Raw genomic sequence first — 26843 nt, forward strand, 5'->3', positions numbered from 1 at the left:
TTTCATTTATTTATTTAGTTTTTTTGGTGCTGGTCCTGGGGCTTGAGTTCCTGGTCTGGGCATTATCCTTGAGTTTTTTGCTCAAAGGTAAAGCTGGACCACTTGAGCCACAGCTCCACTTCTGACTTTTTGGTGGTTAATTGGAGACAAGAGTCTCAGATTTTCCTGTTTGGGATAGCTTTGACCCAAACTCCTCAGATCTCAGCCTCCTGAGTAGCTAGGATTGCATAATATGTAAGCCACTGGAACCTGGCTTAGATTCTATTTTGAATTACTCCTTTGAATAACTGTGTGCCTTACCACATGTGGCTTTCTATAGCCAAATTCCCCATCCTCATTCCTTTCTGTATTTAAAGTATGCCAAGGGGAGTAGGGTAAAGGAAAAAAAAGCAGCCAATGGAACGATAGAGATGCTTCCTTGAAGTATTTTGGCTGAAGTTGTTGCTGCTCCTCATTTTTGTGGTGGTACGGGAGACTGAATTTTGGGACTTGGACTTGCTGGGCAAATACTCTCCTCCTTGAGCCATGCCCACAGTCCTTTTGCTTTTTTAGTTGGGTTTTAGATATGGTCTCATACTTTTACCTGTCTGGTTTTAGACTGTGATCCTCCTACTTTGCCTCCTGAGTAGCTGGGACCACAAGAGTATGCCATCATGTGTAGCTTTTTGGCTAACTCCTGCCTTGGCTGACCTCAGAATGTACTTCTTGCAATCTCTTCCTCCTGAGTAGCAGACGATTTCAAATGTGAAAATCATTTGTAGCCTGTAATCTGAGCTACTTGAAAGATGGAGATACGAAGATTGCAGTCCAAAGTGGGTCTAGGCAAAAGTGTGATACCCTATCTGAACAAGAAATTAGGATAAGATGGTCTGGAGGAATGGCTAAATTCAAACCCCAGTGCTACTCTTCCCCTTATACAAAGAACCAAACAAAGGAGAACATTTGAGAAGGTGAGATGGGGGGCCTCACTAGGGATTATTGCCTGTGCGATTTATTTGAGAATGATCAGAGCCAGAATCTCAGATGCTTGATTCACTTTGCAGTGACACTATCCATTCTGAATCAGTGTCCCTTTGTCCTCTGCCCTTATATCGATAGGTCCCTGTTGTCTTCACTCAGCATGGTGTAGTGGAACCCAGGCTGCGGACTGAAGTAAAGCCCATGACATCGCTGGATTATGCCTGGGACGAGCCCACCCTGCCAGCCTTCATCACTCTGACTGTGAAAGGGGCTGGCTCGTCTGAGATCAGCTGCAATATGAATGATTTCCAGGATAACCGGCAGCTCTATTACGAAAATTTCATTTACATTGCTGCTACATACACATTTTCAGGGTAATTCAGAATTAAATTACTGTTCCTGTAAGGGACAGGTTCTGATTTCTAGTGGGTTTTAAATTTCTTAAAGTGCAAGAAACCAGAGCCGGGCGTGGTGGCTCATGCCTGGCATCCTAGCTACTCAGGAGGCTGAGATCTGAGGATCATGGTTCAAAGCCAGCTCGGGCAGGAAAGTCTGTGAGACTGTTATCTCCAATTAACCACTTAGAAAACCTGAAGTGGTGCTGTGGCTCAAGTGGTAAAGCATTAACCTTGAGCTGAAGAGCTGAGGGACAGTGCCCAGGCCCACAGTTCAAGCCCCACAACCGACCAAAAAAAAAAAAAAAACCAAACCAAACCAAAACAAGAAATCAGAGTCTGGAGGACGATTTCTTCATTCTTTATCAAATCCTCATCTCTGAGTTTAGCTTGCAAGGAAGGCCATTAGGTCTAAATCCTTGGTTTTTGGTTAGCTTAAAATTTATCCAAAGAGGCAAGGCTCTTTCTTATTTTATAGAAGTTTCCCCATTAATCCATCCTCATTCTTAACTCCTATTAGGTTATTCTATATCTTAAATAACCCCCTTTAATCCATCCTCATTCTTAACAACTCTTTGTTTTTTTTTTTTCAGGTAAGGGGTTGGTTTATTCAGTAGACCTGCTGGGACCAGGCAAGGTTGGCACTCCCCGTGGCTGGGAAAGGCCTGGGAAAGAGCAAGAGCTGGGAAAGAGGAAAGAGCTAGAAAAGAACAGAGAGAGCAGAGAGAGCTAGAAAAGAGCAGAGAGAGAGAAGAGAGAGCAGAGAGGCTGGGAAAGAGAGAAAAGAGCTAGAAAAGAGCAGAGAGAGAGCTAGAAAAGAGAAGGGAGCTGGGAAAGAGAAGAGAAGGAAAAAGCTGAGAGCTAGAAAAGAGCAGAGAGAGTCATTCTTAACTCTTATGAGGTTATATCCTGTATTTTAAATTCATTCTGTGTTTGGGATTATTTTGTGTGCATTTCTCTTTCCTTCTTTCCTGGCATGGCACATATTTCTTAAATGTTCTTTCTCCTGTTTGTTAGTCTGTTTTGGCACTTTTCTCATTTGAGACTGACTGATCTTCACTGTAATTACTGGCGATGGTTCTGCAAACCCCTCCTCTCTTGAGAATACTGCTCAAGCAGATATTAAGGGTCTTTTTTTAAAAAAATGTAAACTTTATTATAAAGGTGAGGTACAGAGGGGTTACAGTTACATAAATAAGGTAATGAGTACATTTTTTTTCTTTTCTTTTTTTTTTGGGGGGGGGGGATCCGGTCGTGGGGCCCGAACTCTGGGCCTGGGTGCTGTCCCTCAGCTCTTCTGCTCAAGGCTAGCACTCTACCACTTGAGCCACAGCGCCACTTCCAGCTTTTTTTTTTTTTCTGCTTATGTGGTGCTGAGGAATCGAACCTAGGGCCTCATACATGCAAGGCAAGCCACCTTCCCAGCCCCGAGTACATTTCTTTTTGAACAGTGTTACCCCTTGCCTCATTTTCTCTCACCTCCCCCCCTCCCAACCTCCTTTCCTCCCAGATACTAAGGGTCTTAGTAGATCTACAGACTATAGCAGTAACTTCACAGCAATTCCAGTGGCTTGGAACTGTAGTCTTCACTGTTGTTTGAATATTTATATTAAAGTGAAGAATATTGTTCTAATGTTCTTGTAAACTTGGTATATACAAGAGTACTGGACTTTTAAAAATCAACAACATAATTCCACTTGCTTCTTCAGTGTTAAAACGGGAATAGCTGAATCTGCAGCATTATAAATCACTTGATAAGCACGACCATGAGTGTCATGGTCTTTTCTAAAATATCCTGAGTAATTTTTTGCGGGAATGAGATGCTCATCTCGCCCTCGCGCTCTCCCCCCTCCACCCTCCTCGATTGGTTGTGGTTATTGTCCCCGAGCTCTTCAGCTCAAGATGATCACCCTACCACGTGAGCCACAGCACCACTTGTGGTTTTTTGGTGGTTTATTGGAGACAAGAGTCTTAGGGACTTTCCTGCCTAGGCTAGCTTTGAACCATGATCCTCAGATCTCAGCCTCTTGAGTAACTAGGATTATAGGTGTGAGCCACTGGCACCCAGCTAAGAGTTCTTTATGTAATCTAATACTATATTACTTATAAATACATGACTTATAAGTAGTTTTGTTGTGTGAATTGTCTAGCTTCTTGCTGGTATTATTTGACCAACAAATTTTATTTTGATGAAATGTAATTTATCTAACTTTGTTTTCTTTTGGTTGCATAGGTCTTAGGAAAGAAAGCAATTTTTTTTGGAAGCACTGGGTTTGAACTCAGGGCCTCATACTTGCTAAGTTGGTGCTTTACCACTTGAGCAACATGAACTTTTCATTAGACTTCCTTTTACTCTCAGCCTTCCAAGTGCCTAGGATTACAGGTGTGAATCTTAGTATCTGGCTGTAAATCTAATTTTTAGCTAAACTCAATACTTTTTAAGATTAAGGGAAAGTGGATAACAAAAATTTCACCCAAACATTCTAAAATATAGCTACACTGCCACATTCATAGGGTTTAGGATTTTTAAGCCACTGAGAAACATAACAGGATTGACTTGGAGGGAGATGATTTCTTTTCATCCTAAAAGGCCTTCTGATTTCCCCTAAGACTTATGGATGGAAAATGCTGATATTCTGGCAGAGTCTGATTCGTTGGGACGTTTGCCTTGACTTTTTATTTTTGCCTTTTTTTGGTGTGTATTTAGTAGAAGCTTTAAATTATTTTAATCATTCTTTTTTTTTGGGGGGGGGGTCCGGTTGTGGGGCCTGGGGCCTGAACTCTGGGCCTGGGCCCTGTCCCTCAGCTCTTCAGCTCAAGGCTAGCACTTGAGGCACAGCACTACTTCCGGCTTTTTTCTTTTTGCTTATGTGGTGCTGAGGAATCGAACCCAGGGCCTCAGGCATGCAAGGCAAGCGCTCTACCACTGAGCCACCTTCCCAGCCCTTAATCATTCTTTTATAACTGAATTTTAATCCAGTGAAACTATCCAGAGAGGATAAATGTTATTTTCTTACAAAGGAATATTGTGTACTGTAGATTTAAAATTTTTTTCCCTCCCTGAGACATGGTCTTTTCCTATAGCCCAAGCTTGCCTTCAACTTGAGATCCTTCTGCTTTAGCCTTCTGAATGCTGAGATTACAGGTGTTCGTCAAAAATTTTCTTCCTTAATATATTTTGTGCTCTTGCTTACAACTATTTCTCTGTGTGAGTGTACACTCATTTATTTAATCTTAGTTTGCAGGAGGGAAAGGGAAGGCCTGTAGCTTCTAATAAGGCCATCACCTGTGCGGAGCTCGTCTTAGATGTCTCGCCAAAGACACAGAGAGTCATTTTGAAGAAGAAGGTAAGAGCCCAGAATGTATGAACGTTGAGGACATGGAAATCTGGGTGGGTCTTCCTTAAGGCACAGGGTAGGCATGGAGTAGGGCTAGGCACAGGGCACAGACAGAAGGCTCTGGTTCTGTCTTTGCTGTGTCCTAACACCTGGTATAGATGGGTCACACTTTTCTTATTTATTCTTACTGCCCTTTTTGGGTGAATTAATTCTTGAGTTTCTGAGTGTTTTCAGTTACTTTCTTCTTTAAGTTTCCCCATCTTATCCTAATCAAAATTAAACAAAAATATCATGCAGGCACAATTTCCCCTCTAGTAGATAAGAATAATTAAAAAGAAAGATACAGTTTGACATTCTTTTCTGGTGAATGTTTCTGGTAGAAGACAGATTTGGAGAGGAAGGAAATAAAAATTGGGCCAGGAATCTTGTTCATAAATAGTTGGGATTGGAAGATGGCCGTGGATGGGGAACACAGGAACAGAATCTGCTTTCAAGGGAGGAAGGCCATTGGTTGTAGCACCTGAAGTATGTCACCCTGTGGAATGTGTTCCTGAATTTTTACATGATTTAAATCATAAAATTCAGAAGAACCCTGGAGAATGTGTCTGTTACCCTGAATTGACACCACACTTGGGGGTAGCCTTGCTTGTTAGACTTGGTTGGGCTTCTTGTACGCTGCTCTTGACAGATTCCTAATGTCAGGAGCCATCAGAGTTCCCATCCATAGTGCATGCACAGCCCTGCAGGCTTCTGTCTTCCTTTGTCCTATCTGAAGGTTTTGGGACTAAATTGTTAGAGAAGTAGAGATAGGAGGAGAAAGAGATTAGGTAATTTGTTCAAGGCCCCTCAACTTGTGAACTCAGTTGCTGGGTCTCATTTTGGCATTTCTACTTGATAGAACATAGAATGCAGGATGTAGCTCAGTGGTAGAGGGCTACCTAGCATGCGTGACGTCTTGGGTTTGATCCCCCACACTATAGGAACAACAACACAAAGGAATATAAAATGCCAGAGCAGCACATGGATAGCATGTGAATGAGTTGCAGAACCCAAAAGTGTGTGATGCTCTGGTGGGGCTACATGGTGGGTGTCCAGTGAGCAGAACTGCTGTCCTTGAGATGGAACCTCATGGCTTGGCATGGCGTGGCTCATCCTAACTGCATCTAGGGATGTACAATGATGAAAGTTTTGATTAAACATTTATGCGATGTGGAAATTGTCTAAGTATAGTTGTACTTGAGACTTTATTTAGCCCTCTGAGGAGTTTCTTGAAGTGAAGAGCTAGCCCTGGCCACCCCTGATGTCTCTGCATCTCCATGTGTCTGTTCCACAGGAGCCAGGAAAGCGTTCTCAGCTCTGGAGGATGACAGGGACAGGAATGTTGGCCCACGAGGGCTCTGCTGTTCCTCACAACCCCAACAAACCTTCAGCCTCGCGCTCCAGTGAGGGCTCCGCCATCCTTGACATTGCTGGCCTTGCTGCAGTGACAGACAACAGGTATGATCCAGGCATTGCTTTCAAATTCATACTCAGGAAATCTGCACCAAAAAATATATTCTGGAAATCTTTATGAAAATTAGTCCTGGTTTTTGCAGGACTGGGATTTGAACTCATGGTTCTGCTACTTGAGCCATGTCTCAGCACTTTTTGCTTTTTAGGGTTCTTTATTATTATTTTTTAAGATAACAGTCTTCAGCAGAGTGCTGGTGGCTTACACCTGTAATCCTATCAGTTCAGGAGGCTGAAATCTGAGGACCATGGTCTGAAGCCAGTTCAGGAAGGAAAATCTGCGAGATTCTTGTCTCCAATTAACTACCAAAAAGCCAGAAATGGAGCTCTGGTTCAAATGGTAGAGTGTCAGCCTGGAGCTAAAAAGCTCAGGGAAAGTACTCAGGCCCTGAGCTCAAGCCCAAGGATGGGCACACATACAGAAAAAAGAAGCAGTCTCATGTTTTTTACAGAGACTGGTCTAGACTGACCACAAACCTACAGCTTTTAGTGCAGCTGGGATCACAGGTGTGAACCACTATGCCTGATTTGATGGTTGATATGGGGTCATGAGAACTTTTTGCCCCAGTTGGCTTTGAATTGCAATTCTTCCAATTTCGGCCTCTGGACTAGCTAGGCTTATAGGCATGAATCCTTCTGCTTGCCAAATATGCTTGGCAAATATTGGTATTTTATACTTGTATTTTTTTTCTTCAGCGACAGAAGCCTGTTAAATTCTCAGACCTGAGTGTTGGGCTTTTTATTTAATATTTTATATTTTGAAGTTACTATGAAATGGTAAGAAATGTCAAATAATAAAATGTTACAGAAAGTGAATATTTTTTCTCCTAAACTTCTAGTTTACTCTTTATAATACATTTTAAACCTTTTTCCCCCATTTAAAAATACTTCAAGAGAAATTAATAAGAATCTCTTTAGGTGTGTTTTTATGAACAACTCTAGATTTAAATCAGCTTGTTAAGTTTTAGCAAGTTATTTTATTTTCCTATGTCTTAGTTTTTCATAAAATATGTGTATTTATTTTTATTTTATTTATTTACTTCCAAAAAGACTTTTAAGTCAAAACAATAAACAAAAGTGTTTAGAAATAAAGCAGAAAATGGGCTGTTGCAAAGAATCTCAATCTGTTCAGCAGATGTCCTCCTGTTGCAGATTAGTTGTGATTGAGAGAATGTCAGCTCTGTGTCACACATCCTCCATTCTGTCCTGTCCCTCTTTCATTGAGAGATACCTGACCACTGCATGATCTCAGCTAACTTGCTCTTTAGATGTTAAGGGCAGACAGTTCTAAATGACAGACAAGCAAAGGCTGATCCACAGCTTCTCTTCAGGCCTGAGCTATTTTCCCAGAGGACTTACTGATTGTCTCTGTCTAGGTATGAGCCACTGATGCTACGTAAGCCAGACCGCAGGCGAAGCACCACCCAGACATGGAATTTCCGAGAAGGAAAACTGACCTGTGGCCTGCATGGCTTGGTGGTCCAGGTCAGTTAATGTGGGCAGGGGTTGAACCTTCTTTGTAACCAAGTCTCAACTAAGTCACAGTTAATAGTTAAATGGGAAAAGTTAATTGTAAATGAAAACATATTCCATTATCCTCATTCTTTTTTGAGGGGGAGGAAGGAGTGTACTGGGATTTGAACTTAGGGCTTCATTCTCTTTAGTCAGGCACAGTACTGTTCAGGCCACACCTCCAGCATGCTTTGGTTAATTTTGAGATAGGCTCTTGCTTTTTGCTTGAACAGTGATCCTGTCACAGCTGGGATGACAGGCACATACCACTGTGCCTAGCTATTGGTTGAGATGGGAGTCTCTTAAATTTTTTTCTCCCTCAAACTGAACTCTGCCTCCTGAGTTATTAGCTGTTCCATTTTTATTAAAGACCATTCAAGAAGCTTTTGTGTACCTGTGTGCTACTTACGTGGGAAGAAAATGATTTACAAGTATGTTCAGGATGATTGACTAGGGTGATGGGACTTTTTTCTCCCTCTTTGTTTCCCTGGATGTTTTTTCTCTCATGAGAGAAATTACCTATGTGCTATTTTTTTGTTTTGGGATGCTTTTGGTACCAGTACTGGGCACCAATACTGAACTAAGGGTCTAGGTGTTATACTTTAGCCTTTTTTTACTCAAAGCTGGTGCTCTACCATTTGAGTCAAAGCTAGCTCCACTTCCAGATTTTTTTTGCTGGTTATTGGAAATAAGAGTCTCAGAGATTTTTCTGCTCAGGTTGGCTTTGAACCATAATCTTCAAAGCTCAGTTTCCTGAACAGCTAGGATTATAGGTGTGAGCCACCAGTATGTGGCACCTGTGTGCTTTTTAAAAGAAGGAAAGAAAAGCATCAGCTCAGAGTCTAATTGGAAGCTAGATGAGTTAGCTTTAGGCCCCTGAAGTTCATGTAAGGCTAAAACAGTCTTTTGAAGTATTGCAGGAGCTAGTGAGCAGGATGGCCTGTACATACTTTGACTCTGGTTATTTCTCCACTCTTGGTGGTATCCAAATAAGCATCGAATTGTTGCAAATGTCCCAATCAAGATTGCTTAACGAATTCCTGTGTCCTCAACTCAGCTAATCTATTTCATAATAAACTTCAATTACTTTATAAGCAAATACATGTTGGGAAAATTACTAAGTTTTAGCTTTTCTGCCCTTTCTGGCTTCAGTCTGGGACTGAGCCATGGATCTGAGATGAGCAGATAGGAAGGGTAGCTCAGAGGTTTGAGTATATAACAGGGCAACACATGTGACAGTGTGTATACTTCTGCCCAGCGTGGGCTTTACCAAAGACTATAAACACTTGATAGAGAGCTGCTAGTGCATTTTTGTCCTGGGTAGAACCAGGCGGTCCTTCACAGAGCAGATGGTAGGTAGTCCAGGGCAGTGGGCACAGTGTGAGGAACCTCGTACTGCTATTTGGTGAGATTTATTTTCTTTATCTCTGTTGCCCTGAGCTGTTTCATCAAAGGCAAGCTGCTGACTTATATGAAACACACATCTGGAATGGATTTGTGATTTTCAATTAGCAGTACAGTTCAGACTTCTAGAGGCAAAAGCGGGCTTGTTATAATTGGTGGGTTCCGGGTCTGACCCTGACTTTAGTTTTTTCCTAAAGCCCATGTAATTCCATTTCTCTTGGAGCATTCTCTTCCCCCAAATCCCTTTCTGATGTTTGTTGTTTTTTGAATCTATTTCATCATTTCTCTGCTTGTGGATGACCCCATAATAGCAGCATGCAGCAAGGCAGAGTGTGTTTCTGTTAGAGAAATAAGCTTGTTTCAATCTTATTATACTGAATGAAGTAATTGAAGACATTAAAACACTTTCTGACCCTGCCCTTATAATGTATGTGCTTTGTAAACTTACAGCAGTCATGAAAGGCTTTCTCTATACTGAAACCTACCCTGCAAACCCAGCTTCACAGTTTTGTTTTCATTATTCATTATTGAAACTTAAAGAAGATGTAGACTTGGATTGTGTCTGTCCTCTCTGGCAGAGGGTACTGTCCCCCAGGTCTCCTTGTAGTCCTCTATTTCATGTGGGGTAGACAGCAAGAATGTACTTTGCATCCAATGATGTGCCCAGCGCTGAATTACATATTAAAAGAGGCAACAGCTTTTGACTATTTGGGCTGGTTGTCTAGCCATAGGCCTAGTTGAACCCTGTTTGCTTTGAGTTATTTATTTATTTATTTACTTATTTATTTTGTCGGTCGTGGGGCTTGAACTCTGGGCTTGGGTGCTGTCCCGGCACTCTTCAGCTCAAGGTGAGTACTCTACCAATTGAGCCACAGCGCCACCTCTGGTTTTCTAGTGGTTTGCTGGAGTTAAGAGTTTCACAGCCTTGGGCTGGGAAGGTGGCTCAGTGGTAGAGCGCTTGCCTTGCATGCCTGAGGCCCTAGCTAGGTTCGATTCCTCAGCATCACATAAGCAAAAAGAAAAAAGCCGGAGGTGGCGCTGTGGCTCAAGTGGTAGAGTGCTAGCCTTGAGCTGAAGAGCTGAGGGGCAGCGCCCAGGCCCAGAGTTCAGGCCCCACGACTGGACCCCAAAAAAAAAAAAAAAACAACAAAGAGTTTCACAGCCTTTACTGCCTGGGCTGGCTTTGAATCGCGATCCTCAGATCTCAGCCTCTCCAGTAGGTAGGATTACAGGTGTGAGCCACCAGTGCCTGGCTGCTTTGTGTTATTTTGTTGTTGTTGTTGTTGTTTTTGTCAGTTGTGGGGCTTGAACTTGCGACCTGGGCACTGTCTCTGAACTCTTTCACTCAAGGCTAGCACTCTACCACCTTGAGCCACAGAGGCACTTCTGTTTTTCTGGTGGTTAGTTAGAAATAACTAATACATAAAAATATATAACTAATAACATATAAAATAACTAATAACTTCCCTTTCTGGGCTGGCTTTGAACTGTGATCCTCAGATTGATATCTTCCTGAGTAGCTAGGATACAAGCATGAGCCACCAGCGCCCCCCTGCTTTGTGTTACTTTTTACCTAGGGTCTTGCTTTTCCCCTACACCAGTCTGGGGCTGTGATCCTTCTACCTGTGTCTCCTGATCACAAGCATCTGCCACCATTATTTTTTGAAAAGGGGATCTTGCTAACTTTTTGCCCAGGCTGTCCTTGAACTCTTCCCAAATAGCTGTGATTATAGTTGTGTGTGTCTCAGTGCTTGACTTATATAGTTTTTTAGGTCTAGAATTTGCTTCTTATTAGAAGGCTGAATGATAGTAGTAGTTTTATTTTTGGAATATTTAAGGTTTTTAACATTATGAGGATACTCAAAACTGGCTTTGGTTACTTTCTTTAAAAGTTTCTTTTTTCAATGGATGGAATTTATTACAAGGTAGGTTAAAACCAGTAGACTCTGTTCATGGAATTACTTCTCACTGTCCTTGTGTATGTCATTCCCCAAATTCATGAAGCACAACTTGCCATCTTACTCATACAGCCTTACTCTTTATAATCTGTCCAAATAGTTAATGCTTTGCTGTTCATTTTCATGACCCTCCAGAAGAGAATTTGAATTCAGTACCCTGTTTCATTAAAGACAATTTTGTTAAAGACCATGCCTTTGCCTTTTCTTATACATCTGGACTCCAATGTCTTTTAGACCAAAGGGGGACTTTCTGGATTGTTTGATGGAGCTGAAGTCGTTCTTGGTCCTGACACATCTATGGAGCTTTTGGGACCAGTTCCACCCGAACAACAATTTATTAACCAAAAAATGAGGCCTGGTTCTGGCATGTTATCCATCAGAGTCATTCCGGATGGACCGACAAGAGCACTCCAGGTGATTTGGGTGATTTGCCTTCCCCTCCTCCCTGTGGCCAGTCCTTCAACAGAATTTAATGAACATATTTATATTCGATATGAGGACATGGTGTCTTCACCTGTAAAATGGGGATTGATCTATGTCATAAGTGAGAGCTGAAGTGTACATATAAAATATAACCAAATGGAAGTAAAATCTAGAGGAAAAAAATCTTAAAAAATAAGAATCACAGAAGATAACACAGAACCGTGCATGTGTTACCCATGTTGTTAATAACTATGCTGATATTTAAGAATTATACATTAAGAACAAAAAGAGATGAGATATGTACTCAGTTGAAATGTTGTATTTTGTGAGTAAGATGGGATGATATGTAGAAAGGATTTGTGTTTGTGGGTTTAGTGGTTGGGAGAGCTTCCTAAAAGTACTGCTAAAGCTGAAGACTATGGACTAACTGTGAGGATCATCAAGGAAAGATGGTGTGGTTTCATCCTCCATGATGAGCACATTCTCAGCAGTTATTCATTGGGCAGCTATTTGAGCCAGTACAGGTCTAGGTATTGAGCATAGGCCAGTGAACTGACAAAATTCCTGGGCTGCTTATAGCATGCATTGTGGAGAACAGGTAGATAGTCAGTGAGTGATAACATAATAAGGTAGCATTGGTAAGTTGATGAATGAAGGGCCACAGGTGAGAGACTGGTCCTTGGCCCAGGTGGCACATGTAATATGGTCAGGAATAAGGCTAGACCATTGGCCAGATTATGAGCAGCCTGAGATAAACACTAAAGATGTAGTGAGTGTTAGGCATGATCAGAATGTATTTTAGATAACTCTTGCTGAAGTGTGAAGAATTGGAGTTGGGTAAAACTTGAGCTAGAGAAATCCAGTTTAGTAATATACTTGAGAGGTGGAGGCCTGAATTGAAACAAATGCCACGGACAGGTGTGAGGGAGATGGTGAAAAACAGATGAAGCTTATTTAGGAGAACAATTAGATTTAGTGGTTGACTGAATGTGGTGTCAGGAAGGAAGAAGAAATCAAGTACTGCTCTCCTCCCGCCCCCCTGCAAATCCACCTTAGCTAGTGAGGAGGATGGTAAACCAGAGTACTGAACAGTGAAACAGAGCAGACTTGGGAAATGAGCAGGGAGCTTGGGGGTTGTTGAAGTAATATTAACTACATGATATTACATGAGACCTTTATACCTGCGAAGATGTCCAAAAGCCATTGTAAATATGGGTCTGAAGCTGGAGGGAGAAATCTGTGCTGTGGACATGGACTTACCAGTCCTGGTGTGACTATGGCACGTCATGACAGTGCTGTCTGAGATAGTTCATCACAATCCATACTGCAATCCATACTACTGCTATAAAAAGCAGTAATCTTGCGGCTTGCCTCAATATTTGAGCTATAATTCCAGATCACCTGCTGATGTTTGACTACCATGCCTGGCTCTCAAAGTGTTCAGCTGAAGAGTTTGCCCCTCAGTCTCTGAAGCACCTTGTATCAGTGTGCAGAGTTTGCTTAATGGTGCTTGGAAACCATTTACTTCTTGGACCTAAAGGGCTGTTTCATAGCTGTCACAGGTTAGAGTGGATTTCCCTATGGAAGTGTGGCCCTCTTTGTATGGTGTTTTGTTTGGCTTCAGATAACAGATTTCTGCCAGTGGAAAAGTGACTGGTCATCATATGAAGTGGATGAACTACCTGTTACTGAACAAGAGCTACAGAAACTAAGGAGTTCAGAGACAGAGCAGGAATTGGAAGTAAGTTCTAAGTGTAAATTTCTTTTTTCTTTTTGCTGATCCTGAGGCTTGAACTCTGCGCCTGGGCATTGTCCCTGAGCTTGTTTTGCTCAAGCACCATGCCACTTGAGCTACAGCACCACTTCCAATAAATTCATTTGCTTGATCATTGATTTGCTGAGGGTTCTGTGCTGAGGGTTTCTGGTTTCTTTTTCCTCTGTGTGAATTCCAAGTAGGGTTATGCTTCACTGAGTTATCACAGTATGAATGTGAGCATATATTGTGTAAATGACAGCTAAAGTTAATGTGGAATCAGAATGGAACAAATGGTGCTAAAGTAAGGTGACAAAGAAGCTAGATGGTTTGAATTTAAATAAGATTTAAATAGATTTAAGATAGAGAATAAGAAAACATGCAATTTTTTTTCCTCCAGCTGACTCTGACATCTTTCTCCACCCCCCCCCCCCCCCATATTGAGAAGAGACAGAAAAGCTTCAAGAGGAGGAAGATGAGATGTACCTGATAATCATTCAGTGATTTTTTTTTTTTTTTAATTCAAATGCCTATGTATAAAGCACCATGTCAGATGTTAGGGAAATGCATTCAACATGCATTCAGAGCTTGCATGCCAAATGGGGAGAAAGATTTTCAGTTAACTTCTTTTTTTTTTTTTTTTATGATTGTAATTTTTTTTTTAATTTAATTTTATTTGTGAACATACTGTACAGAGGGGTTACAATTACATGGGCAGGATAATGCGTACATTTCTTACCAAGCATTGCAGCCTCCTCCTTTGGTTTACCCTTCACATCCCTTCCCAGCCTCCCCCCTCCCCCCCAATCCCAATCCTTCTCCTTTTCCCCCCTTTCCCCCCCCTCCCCCTTCAGTTAACTTCTTGTTCTGCAGAGTACCTGTACTTGGTGCTCTGGTCAGGTGTCATTAGACCCTTTGTTATTCTGCCCTTGGGTGGGGAACAGAGCTCAGGAGGATGGCTTCTAGTGAGATGAGGGCAGTGGAGCCCAAGAGGTGCTTCATATGGGTTCTCTTGCTTCATTAGCTTTCATCTACTCAGAGGTCAAGAGTAGAGGGATTTGAAGCCACTCATTTCCTTGTATACTCCTGTACCAGGAGCTCAGTTTAAAACCACTAGTGGGCCATATTTTGATTTCTTTTCAGGTGCTTGTGAAACTAGAAGGTGGAATTGGCCTATCCTTAATTAATAAAGTACCTGAAGAGCTGGTCTTTGCGAGTCTTACAGGAATCAATGTTCACTACACCCAGCTGGCAACCAGCCACATGCTTGAACTCAGCATTGAGGATGTACAGGTGGGCATTTCGTTGGCATGCTGTCCATGCATCAGATTTAATGTTTAGTAGTCTAAAAACTTAAATGCTTTGAAGGAAATATCCTTGTGACCTTCCAAAAATCATTCTATGAAGTGGTTGTTTCCACCCTCATTTTTTTCTTTAACTCTGTCTCAAATCTAGTAGTGGTATATAAATAACTTGTTCAGGTCAGTAAGGATGGCAGGAGGAGGGTGCCCCATGGTGTGGGTTTTTTTGTTTGTTATTTTTTCTGTTCTAGGGGCTTGAATTCTGGGCACTAACCCTGAGCTTCTTTTTGCTTAAGGCTAGTGCTCAAACACTTGAACCACAACTCCTCTTCTGGCTTTTTCTGTGATTAATTGGAAATAAGAGTCTCCCAGACTCGCCTGCCCAGCCTTGCTTTGAGCCATGATCCTTAGATTTCAGCCTTTTGATAAATTCTTTTTTTTTTTTTTTTTTTGGTTGGTTGTGGGGCTTGAACTCTGGGCTTGTGCGCTATCTCTCTGCTCTTCAGCTCAAGGTGAGCGCTCTAACGCTTGAGCCACAGTGCCACTTCCAGATCTCAGCCTTTTGAGTAGCTAGGATTACAGGTGTGAGCCAGTGGCACCTGGTGTCCCATGTTTTTTGGTCTTACTGAGAGAAAAGAGCAGAAGTGCACAGAACTGTACCTCTCCTTGGAGGGCTTGAGGTTCATGGCAGGGAGGCACAGGAGGGTTATGTTTTCTACTTCCAGTAAGCATGGAACAGCAGGTACCACATTTACTATCCCACCTGAAACAGTCCCAAAACCAAGGCAGAATAAGGAGGCAACAGCTTCAGGTCAGTGGGCATCAGACCATAAAACAGAGACCCCCAAAGAGGTGGGAAACAAAAGAGGTGACCCCTATAGTTGACTTAGTTTTCTACCTTGAGAAGTTGCCAGGCCATGGCACTGGGAGAGGAGACTTAAAAGCAGAGAAAGAATGCTTGTTTGTTTGTTTGTGTGCTGGTCCTGGGGCTTGAACTCAGGGCCTGGGTGCTGTCTTTGAGCTTTTATGCTAAGGCTAGAGCTCTACCACTTGAACCACAGCTTTACTTTTGGACTTTTGGTGGTTATTGGAGATGAAAGTCTCATGAACTTTCCTTTTGATCCTCAGATTTCAGCCTCCCTAGTAGATAGGATTATAGATGTGAGCCACTGGTACTAGGCAGAGAAGTAATTTTTTAAGCTAGAAAACAGAGCCTGTGTGGAGGTAGGAAAAGGCGTCTTGTCCTATCCTTGCTTTCTGAGAGCGAGCACCATCTACTATGTCACAGGTGTGGAGTCCAGGAGTGTAAGGGAGAAGAGGGGTCAGGGATTTGGCCACAGAGATCATGTGTGCCCTTGAATCCCAGCTCTTCCACTCACAGCTACGTGATATGAGCAAGTAATTCAACTTCTGCAAGTTTCTCTAAGTTTTTCTTGCCTCGAGGTGGTATGCCTGATGCCTGTACATAAGGGTTTCCTCTAGGAGGTATGCAAAGTGTGTACTGAGGGTCTCTTAAGGGTATCAAGCAGGTGGTCTTTCACTTGCCTCGTCCCAGAGTGGATCTCTGGTGAGAAATAGCTGCTGTGGTCTCTCCCTCTGGACTGCTTAAGTGTCTGAGGGCAGCCCAGTCCTATCTGTGGTACTGTGTGGTTGAGGCAGCAGTCTCCCCTAAAGTTGAGGACTTGGTGTCCTGAGAGGGAAGCTCAATTTAGGATGGGAACAGGAAGTGACTTTGGTAGGCTCCTAAGCTACTGAATCCAGAGTTTTTGTCAGAGTGAGAGAGAAGCATGAACAGCTGGCTTTGGGGCCACACAGGCTGGATTCAGTACTGGTTCTGTCACTGGTCAGCCTGAGCTAGGGCCTCTCTTCAGCATCTCCTCTGTGGAGATGACCTCAGTGCTTGAGGTTTCCAGTAAAACCTCTTAGTAGTTCTCTTATCACAGATCTCCTGTGTCATCATGAGATCATGCATCTGTGTTGACTAGCATAATACTTAACATAACATGTTCACCTGATATTTTAAATTTTATTTTTATTTATTTATTTATTTATTTTGTCAGTTGTGGGTCTTGAACTCTGGGCCTGGGCACTGTCCCTCGGTTCTTCAGCTCAAGGCTAGCCCTTTACCACTTGAACCATAGCACCACTTCCGGTTTTCTGGTGGTTTACTAGAGATAAGAGTCTCATGGACTTTCTTGACCGGGCTGGCTTTGAACCGTGATCCTCAGATCTCAGCCTCCTTAGTAGCTAGGATTACAGGCATGAGCCACTGGTGCCAGGCTTTTAAATTTTATTTTTAATTCTATGATATTATAAATTGAGACATGAAACTTGTATATACATATCATGTACAACATAATATTTGAAATAATGTGGCTGTTGTAGAACAATTTAAGCTAATTATCAGGTGTTACCTCACATACTTAGGTTTTGGATGAGTAAATTCTGGGTCTGTTCTCTTGGCAGAATAAATCACCTAATGATGTGATGAGGTAATGAAGTAATGAAATAGAGGTCCCAGTGTTCTTCCCATTGCTGTTATTGGCCCTGTTCTTCAGATAGAATGGGTTTTCCTGGTTGCAGTCAAGACAGTAGAATGGCTAGGGTACTTGCTGAGTCTAGTTTTGATTTTTTTCCCCCACCACTTTGGTCATGGGGCTTCAACTCAGGGCCTTCCTGTGGTTTTGTGCTCCAGGCTAGCACTCTACCACTTTGAACCACAGCACCACTTCCGTTTTTCTAGTGATTCATTGGAGATGAGTCTTAAGGGCTTTCCTGCCTGGGCTGGTTGAACCGTGATCCTCAAATCTCAGCCTTCTGAGTGACTAGGGTTATAGGCATGAGCCACCAGTGCCCAACTACTGATTTTGACTTTTTTTTTAATGATCCCTTTTCCTGTCCTAGGTGGATAACCAGCTCATTGGTACCACTCAGCCCTTCATGCTGTATGTGACCCCCCTGAGCAATGAGAACGAGGTCATTGAGACCGGCCCAGCTGTGCAGGTGAATGCAGTGAAGTTCCCCAGCAAGAGTGCACTGACCAACATCTACAAGGTGAGCTGGGAGGAGGGCAAGGCTGTGACCAGCACTGCAGGCTCTACCTGGAAATAGTTCTGTAAGATTGAGCTATGTAGGGAATGTGCAGAAACTCCTTTTCCTGGTACTTTGTATCCTCAGTTGTGTTTTCAGTGATCTTGCAGTTTGGTAGTGCTTGAGCCTACAGGTGCCAGAGTCTCTGTAGCAAAGTGTAGCATTTTTAAGATTGAGTATTAAAAATGGAGTAGTTCAGAGATGCTGGAAAAGGAATGCTGAGGGGTCAGACCTTGGGGCAGGCATCCTGCTCTGTGAGCTGCCACACTGCTTACTAAACCCAAGTAGTTCAGGAGTGACGAGCTATCTGCCTTGAAGAGGTTCCTGTGCATTAGCCAGCTGTGACAGCAGAAAACTCCACCAGAGTAAGAGCCGTCCTTCTGATCCCTTGTCACTAGCACTGATGGGATTACAAACATCTGTCTGCAACCTCCGCAATGTGCCTAGTCATGTATCCCCTTACAGACTGCCCTGGGTCTAAGCAGAGTACCACCTGGTGATGGATGACCCACCATGGCACATCCGAAGCTGTACCTCTGACTAATGAAACCAGGTTCCTGGGAGTCAAGCAGCAGCACAGCCAGTGCCTCCTAAATACCTTCCAGAGTTTTGGTAAATTGTAACAAGTAGAGAAAAGCCAGGAAAAAAATGGCACTATCATCAAATGATATAAATAAAGAAAACATGTCGTGTCTTTACCTCCTTCTCTCCCTTACCTTTTTGTGTACTGGTACTGAAGCTTGAACTCAGGACCTGGGCACTGTGCTTTTTGCTCAAGGCCAGTACCCTACTACTTGGGCCACAGTTCTACTGGCTTTTTGCCGGTTAATTGGAGATAAGAGTCTCATACTCTTTCTTGCCCAGGATGGCTCTGAACTGAGATCCTCAGATCTCAGCCTCCTGAATAACTGGGGTTACAGACATGAACCACTGGCTCCTGGCAATCCCTTCCCCTGATCTCCCTTTTAACACAAGGTCTCTTTGTATTTCTTGGGCTGTTCCCAAAGTGGTCTCATGTGCCCTACTGCCTCAGCCTTGTGAGTAGCTACAATTATAGGCATGAACCATCATGCCTGGCCTCGCTGGGGCTTTCTGAATGGCATCTGTAGAAGTCCTTGTATTGTTCACTCTGTTACCTAGAGTTTGTTTCTCTCTAGCATCTGATGGTCACAGCTCAGAGATTCACAGTGCAGATTGAGGAGAAACTGCTGCTGAAGCTGCTGAGTTTCTTTGGCTACGATCAGGCAGAGTCAGGTAACTTTAAATGCCCTATTGATGGTATGTTTTCATGTTTGTAAAAAAATAGGTAACCCCTGGATGCCTGCCAATCCTCTTTCCACCTCCTGGCTTGAGCTAGGAAGCTGAGGTTACCATTTTAGCTGTCTTCTTTCCAAGACTGCACGTTGTCTGGAGTTAATGTCCATGAACGAGGTGGCTCCCGAGGGTCTCTGGTATCCTGGAATGTCCAGAGGTAGGCCTCTGGGAAGCAGCACACCAGTCCTCTGTGCTTTGCATTTTTGATTCATCTCCTCTAGGATAACAGAAATTATGTTAGTCATCTAGCAAACCGCTTTGTTTCCTAACCTTTGTTTATTAAACAGACTCAGTGCCAAGAATCAGAAATCCCTTTAGCAGTTCCTTTGGTTTCGTTGAGAAAATGAATTAGCTAGCTCCAGCTCTGGGACTTTAGAAATCCATACCCTGTGCCTTAATGTGATATAAAAGCTTCTATTTATTCTCTTCATTAGAGAAAGGAGCTGTATATGTTAGCAGGAAACAGATTTGTAGCAGTACTACAGAGATAATTCAGTTGTTGTCTCTTTATTTCAGATTCCTCAACACAGCCTCTTTTCTTGCTCTTAGCTGGATTTTTTTCTGAGCTGCATATACAGCTTAGAAAGGAGTCAGTGATCAGCCTTTTAAAGCCTACTCCAAATATTGAGCCTGAAATAATGATAAGAAAGAGACTTTTATGATTGTCTGCCTATATTGGCTAGAGAAAAAAGAAATCACTGGCAGTGTGTGTGTATGTGTGTACAAAGACGGCAAGGAAAAATATTTCTGTTCTTTATATCCTAGGTTTAGAATTAAACATTAAGATTATTTGGGATTGGCTGAGGATTTTGCTCAGTGATAAAGCATGTGCTTAGCACGTGTGAGGCCTTAGATTTAGTCCCTGGAACTGTAAAAGCAAAAAGAAGACAGAAAGTAGAAAAATAAGAAGTATTTGGGAACATGAGCAAAGTCTTATTTGTTAGACTGTATTCTCCACTCTGAGTTGGGGCTCCAGTGTTTATTTGTATTCAGGCAGCGATTTGAATGCCAGCTAGTTACCCTTTTCTGATTTGTTACCTGCTGGAGAAGCTTGACTTCAAGTTTGATTGGTCATGCTTTTTTTTTTTTTGTTTTTGTTTTGTTTTTGGTAAGTGTCCTTGTAAGTTGCTCTTGCAGATTTCTCCTGAAACATGCTGTGGTGGATTTTGACTTTTATAAAGTCCTTTCCTGCCTTTTATTAGCCCATTGTTTCCTGAGCACAGATAGGCAAGTCTCTGTTCACAGGCATTTATCAGTAAGTAGAGTTGATGATAGTTATAGTATTAACTCTACCAAAAATTTGTTTGCTAAGTAGAGATGTGTGGGCTTTTTGAGGTATAGAAAACCAAGGGAAAGCATCTGCCTACCTTGAGCTGGGTACAGCATCAGGCAGAAAAAGAACACATATTACTGTGTTTGAGTCCCTTCACATAATAGCAAGTAAAGTAATCTGCCTTGTTTATACTTCTTAAACCAATGCCTACAGTTTTGTATCGTGTTACTGGTTGCTATGTCAGTTCTCAGTGGCCTTCGCTCAATTCTTTTGGTTAGCTTTTTTTTTTTTTTTAAACATTCTAGGTTTGAATTAGGGCCTCCTTGCTAGGTAAGAGCTCTATTACTTGAGCCATGCTCCCAGTTCTTCCATATTGTATCATAGAGGCATTGTTTGATTCAGATCCATTATTTAATTGGTGATAATATTCATTATGGTTAGCTGTATGGTACTCCAGATCCTAATATGGATATCATACTATAAGACAAATCGAGATAATCTGTATTATATCAAACCTACAGTATCAAAATCAACATATATCAAAACCAACAATAGTTTTAGAAAGCCTGAGGCCAGCAAATTCCTCTGACCTTTGGTTCCTACCTGGATTACTTATCCCATAGATGTGATGTGCCAGGTGGCATGGAGCCACAGGTTAAAATATTAAGCTAGTCTGCTTACTAGTAGACTATTAATAGTCTAATGGAATGTTAAACGGGTTGACATTGATCAAGATATATTTATAAACTGCTTTGTTAAGTGGCAAATCTTTTGTACAACTATTTAAAGATAATATAGAATGAAAAAAAGAAAAATACATAAATGTGGCCTAGTGATAAAAAATATAAATTGAACATCTGCTTTTACAAAGAAAGGCCCATCAGGAAGCTGTATGCATTACTGATCCCTCAAAAACTAAACTTAGAAAAGTATCAACACGTTCATCTATGAAGTTTTTCAGTGGGAATATAAGTATATGAAATCATGTAACTTTTCTGTTGTTGTTTTCTTGTGTGCTGCCTTTGTTCTAGAGGTGGAAAAATATGATGAAAACCTCCATGAAAAGACAGTTGAGCAGAGTGGAACACCAACTCGATACTACTTTGAAAATCTCAAGATCAGCATTCCCCAGATCAAACTGAGTGTGTTTACCTCCAACAAGCTGCCACTGGATCTTAAGGTGAGCTGACACCTGTGTTCATTCTCAAGAATGACTTTTCAACCATCAGTATGTTGCCCACTCACTTTTTCCATGTAGTATCAACATCATAGCCAGTATTTGTATAGACTGCTTTTGTTTTGTTTTGTTTTTTGTGCTAGTCCTGAGGCTTTAACTCAGATGCCGGGCACTGTTGCTGAGCTTTTGGCTCATTCCCTGTTATACTTAGGTAGTCATCAAGACCTCCTCCCAGTAACCACTGTCTGAACTCCTGCCTACCACCTGTGCTACCTCCTGTCATATGCTATAACATGGTCTCTCTCTGTGAACAGGAACAGCTAGAGATCTGAGCAAGAACGTAGTAAGTCTGGGGTGGTAGCCTGAAGTGCCTGTGCAGATGCTGGCCAGCATGGGAAGCATTGTAAGGACCATGTACTCCCGGAGCATAGGGACAGTGTGGCTCAGCTCCAGCCATATTGTCATGGTGGAATGTGAACCCAGGGTTGCCAGATCTTCAGATTTTTTAAAGAGAAGCCGGAAATCTGGATATTTTTTATGTGGAATCTCCTGGTTTTTAAATGTTGGCAACCAATTTAAGTTTTGTGGTTTTTTTTTAAACCTGGTGGGCCTAACAAAACACATGTGTGGGCCTCATGTGGCCCATGGTCTGCCAGCTCACGGCTTCTAAAATAGACCCACAGGTAATGAGACAGTGGTCTGTTCAGCGTCATATCATATTTGGAGAAGGGCAGGGCAGGGGTGAAGGCTACAGTGGATTCAGTGACGAACAGCTAGGGTGCTGGTGGGGACCAGGAAAACCATCTTGAGGATGGACCGTGTGTGGCACCCTTCTCTCCCTGCCCTGGCTCCCCCATCTGCTTTAATTTCATGTTTCCCAGGAGACTGGAAAGCCTAATAATTAGCATGGGAGTGTGGGGAAAACCATGGGAAACCACTATCTTGCTAATATCCACAAGTATCCACTTGACTTATATGACCCATTGCAATGGGTTGGTTTGATGAAGAATTCTCCCCAGAATGTTTGGCACTCATCCAGCAAACCAGTGCTAAGCATTTCCTGCAAGTTGAGGGTGTCTTGTTTTTTAAATCATTTTACTACAAAACATACAATCAACTACTCAACTACTCCTTTCAGATTGCTTGTAGCAGAAGTCTTCCCCAGATTGACAAAATCAGGGTGGTGTCTACAGCCCAGTTTTGTGGTATTGATGTTTTATTTTTCTGTGCGTGTGTGCGTGTGTGCGTGTGTGTGTGTGTGTGTGTGTGTGTGTGTGTGTGTGCATGTACATGTGCGTGTGTACTCACACGTGTGCATACAACACACTGGAATTCTTTAGGTAGACTGTCTCAACCTGTCAGTACTTTAAAGGAACATTTTCAAATCATTGTTAAACAAATTACCTGGCACAGTCATGGAAGGAAGGGGAAGGGGACTGTGGGAGAGGGGAGGTTAGCGCTTCAAGCAAGGTTCTGGGAATCCGGTTAACCTTCAGACTTTAAACTCTTGGCTTATGGAAAGTCACCATTTCACTGTGTCTTTAGTTCTTCTAGTGAAGTCTGAGACTCATAAGATAATGTCATTTATTTGGAGTTTCCTAACAGCGTAATATCTCTTTATTAGTCGCTCTTAGAAAGGGCAATAAGCTCTTTTTGATGAATATATAATCACTGAAAGTATGTGCTTTGGAAATGGAGTCCTCTCCCTGAGCAGGAATCACAGGAGTCTGACTAAAAGGTAACCCTGTCTTTGGTAGTGAAGGAATAATTATCTCCATTCTCCTGATTCCCAGCCAGGAGAGGCTGTCAGCAATCTCCGAGGGGAGCCTCTCCAGGTTTACACTGAGGGTACATTGTTGCCAGATATAGTGTCTGTTCAGAGGGCCTCAGAGCAGTTTCACATCTGCTGTCTCAATTGGATCCCTGACTCTGATTGAAGAAGGGGGAGGTAGTAGTTTATTTCACAAATGCAGAGACAGAAGTCCAGCACCCTCCCCCACTTGGCCTTACCATCTTTCTCCCCAGTTTGCATGTTATGACAGTGGCTAGCAAAAATGCCAGGTAGCGTCTAGGTGTATTTTTAGTTTTTTTTTAAAGATCAAAAGAAGCCAGGAGCTCTTAAAAGGTTTCACAAGGTGGCCTACAGCAGTCCCTTTCCCATTTGAGGCATTGGGGTATTACAAAAGAAGGGCTTTAATTGAGCAATCTAGTTTGGAAGAAAACCCACATTTTAATGGTCAGAGAGAGGGTGGGGGTAAGGGGGATTTTCAAACAAAGACACTATTTAAAAAGCCTAAAACTGTCTTCTCAAAGGCTTGAAATAATTTGTTGGGAAACTTCAGACCCTTTACTTTTCCCCTCCCCTCCCTAAATAAAAACCAGATTTGTTAAAAGGAAAAAAGATCCAGTATTGTTAATTGTATTTCAGAAAGTGCCAGAGAAGGAAATATCCCTGTAGTTTTAAACACTGTCCCAAGAGGGAAATAGGCAAATACTCTGCTTCACATAAACAGTCTCTATGTACCATAAATAAACCTTTAAAGAATGAATTCCAGACAGTTTTGTTTAGTGCAGGATAAACTAAGAAATGAAAGGATGTGGCCCACGGAATAGCTTGTGATCTGAGACCTTGTGGACAGGTATTTCTTCTTTTAACTCTACAGCATTTCTGTAAGGCTTCTGCAGTTCTTGTCTAGGGATAGGCAGTGTTCTGTTTTTATTAAGGACTTAGGGAACACAGGATTGCTTTCTCTAGAATTTGTTTTATGACAGGAAACTGTCTGCTACTTGAGTAAATAAGCATCCATGTTGTATACTACTGTATTTGATTAGTCATTTGGTTATATGAAAAAGCCTTGTTTGGTCCTTTCTTTTTCTCTCCTCTCTTCTACTTTGACTGACCAGATCAGCCTGAAGGTGGCAGAATAATTCATACCAGTAGGCGGTATCACAGCCTTTTGGAATATGGGAAGTCCCAAAGCAGTAAATAACTAGATGAGGATGATTTTTACCTCAGGGTGAGGATTCTTTCTTGATTCAGACAAAGTCTCTTAGTTATCCAAAGAGCGAATGGTGTCTGCTGAAGGGCTTGGCAACTTAGCACAGGTCTTAAGCTTGAGCTGTATAAGCTACTGCAGGTGCTGCTGCTGCTTCAATATTTGGTCAAAACAAGGAAGTTGCTTGAGCCTTTGTTCAGTTACACTTCTTTTCTGGGACAAAAGTGATGATCAGTTATACTGGTTAAACAAAGTGCTGAACTGACTGTCAGACCCTGGGCCTCCAAGTGCTGTTTCTGTGGCTCTAAACAAGGCAGGTCACCTTGCTCTGGGCCTTAGTTTCTCCATCAGTGAAAGGAGGAAAATCAGGTATGTTCACTTATTTCCTCATTGCTCACCACATGGGTGAGAGAGTGGATAGCAGAAACTTTAGAGGAGAAATAATAGTCTTTTGGATTTCATGCCTTCTACCCAATAAGTTGTTGCTTACTATTTCTCTCTATTTCATGTCTTCTAATCCATGTTAAAGAGCCACGTTGGCCAGGTGAGCCGGTGGCTTATGCCTGTAATCCTAGCTATTCAGGAGGCTGAGATCTAAGGATCATAGTAAAAGCTAGCCTGGGCAGGAAAGTCCATAACTTATCCCCAATAAACTACTCAGGAAAAGCCAGAAGTAGTGCTGTGGTTCAAGTGTTAGAGCACTAGCCTTGAGCACAAAGAGGCTCAGGGATAGTACCCAGACCCTGAGTTTAAGCCCCAGGACTGGCCAAAAAAAAAGCCATGACTTTTCTCTGAACTCTTTGGGTCTATCACTTGGTCCATTTTTTTCTATCAGGTTACCTTCTATCTATTCTAATTTTAGAAGCTCTTGGTGAAAGTTCTGTCTTTGATGGTAGTTACAGGCATCTTGTTCTTCATTTTTTTCCTTTATCTCTTTATTTTGTATTGGATGTGTTTATTCACCCAGGCAAAACTTCATTTTTACATTGTCAAATTCGTCAGCCTATTGTCTTTTTCTATATGAATTTTGAGTCATGACATTTCATCCATCTTTCTTGTATAATTAAATTCTAATTAAATATATTGTTATTCCAAAAAATTAAGGCAGCCTATGAAACCCATGCACAAAGATTAAGAAGAGATAAGTGAAAAATGAAGTAGGAATTTAATAAATAATAGCCAGCTCAATTCAGTATTATCTTAATGTTATAGTTATTTTAATATATTTATAAAATTAGATGCATTCTTGATGCTCTGATAGCCTTAGCATGAATAAATGATTTCAACATTTTGTAAAGAAGAGTAGATGGCATATCTTCTAAACATGTCAATGTCTATCATATTAAATAAAATGTGATCAGACTATAGAATCAGTTCTAGAAATTGTTAATTGGCTGATAGCCAAACCAGCTGAGATCTTCAAGAAAAGCTAGATTTAAAATAATTTTAAAGTTTATTTGAAGCCATTGGAAAGCTACCAAGACAACCAGTACTTGGGGTCCAGGATTTATGAGAGGAGAAAAACTAGGAGAGTCCAATGTGTATGTACTCATGAGACTTTTTCTGATGTGTAAGTGGTAGAGGGAGAAAAGGACAAGACACCAAGTAGAAACCAGCTGCCAAACAGAATCCAATCTGAACAGCCTTATTTCTTAAGACATTTGCTACTTTCTTAGACACCTTCTGCTGAGAGAGTCTAAGTAAAAAGAGACAGTTAAGAAGGTGAGCAGATAAATAGATATTTGGGCAAGTTTGTTGTTTTTGTTTGCAGTGCTGAGAACTGAATCTGAGGCTTTGTGCATGCTAGGCAAAGACTCTGCCATAAACTGCATTCCCAGCCATCTGCACTTTAACTGGGGATATTAAAGTTGGAGGAATGGTATTGCTATTCAGTGGAGAAGCTTAAGTACATCCAACAACTAAAATAGACTAGGACTTAGAAATACTGCATTCCACATCGAGAAAATGGCAATACTTCCCAAGGCTATCTACAAATTCAATGTGATACCTATCAATATTCCAACCTCATTCTTCAAGGAAATAGAAGAGGCAATCCAAAAATTCATATGGAACAATAAAAGACCCCGAATAGCAAAAACGATCCTTAACAGAAAGAACAGTGCTGGAGGAATATCAATACCAAATTTCAAACTCTACTACAAAGCCATAGTAATCAAAACATCTTGGTACTGGACAAGAACAGACCTCAGGACCAATGGAATAGAATTGAAAACCCAGAAATGAACCCACAGACCTATAGCCATCTAAGCTTCCAAAAGGGAGCTAAAAAAAATAGAATGGAAGAAAGGCAGACTCTTCAGTAAATGGTGCTGGCAAAATTGGTTAATCACTTGTAGAAAACTAAAGCTAGATCCTTATATATCACCCTACACCAGAATCAACTCCAAATGGATCAAAGACCTCGGAGTCAAAGCAGACA

At 41.8% G+C, this 26843-nt stretch overlaps 1 protein-coding gene across 1 annotated transcript in view; it reads left to right on the forward strand.

Annotated features, from left to right (window-relative positions):
* The window catches only part of Vps13d (vacuolar protein sorting 13 homolog D), a 237077-nt gene that overhangs the window by 128642 nt on the left and 81592 nt on the right, over positions 1-26843 (forward strand). The window contains exons 54-63 of the mRNA XM_042695737.1: positions 1099-1334; positions 4594-4702; positions 6027-6190; positions 7579-7687; positions 11311-11490; positions 13124-13240; positions 14396-14545; positions 17458-17607; positions 18801-18897; positions 21262-21410. Coding sequence (XP_042551671.1) covers positions 1099-1334; positions 4594-4702; positions 6027-6190; positions 7579-7687; positions 11311-11490; positions 13124-13240; positions 14396-14545; positions 17458-17607; positions 18801-18897; positions 21262-21410 — 1461 coding nt within the window. The remainder of the gene's footprint in view (positions 1-1098; positions 1335-4593; positions 4703-6026; positions 6191-7578; positions 7688-11310; positions 11491-13123; positions 13241-14395; positions 14546-17457; positions 17608-18800; positions 18898-21261; positions 21411-26843) is intronic.

Source organism: Dipodomys spectabilis, unplaced genomic scaffold (genome assembly GCF_019054845.1).
Source record: "Dipodomys spectabilis isolate Male_0828 unplaced genomic scaffold, ASM1905484v1 ptg000188l, whole genome shotgun sequence".
NCBI classification, from domain to species: Eukaryota; Metazoa; Chordata; class Mammalia; order Rodentia; family Heteromyidae; genus Dipodomys; species Dipodomys spectabilis.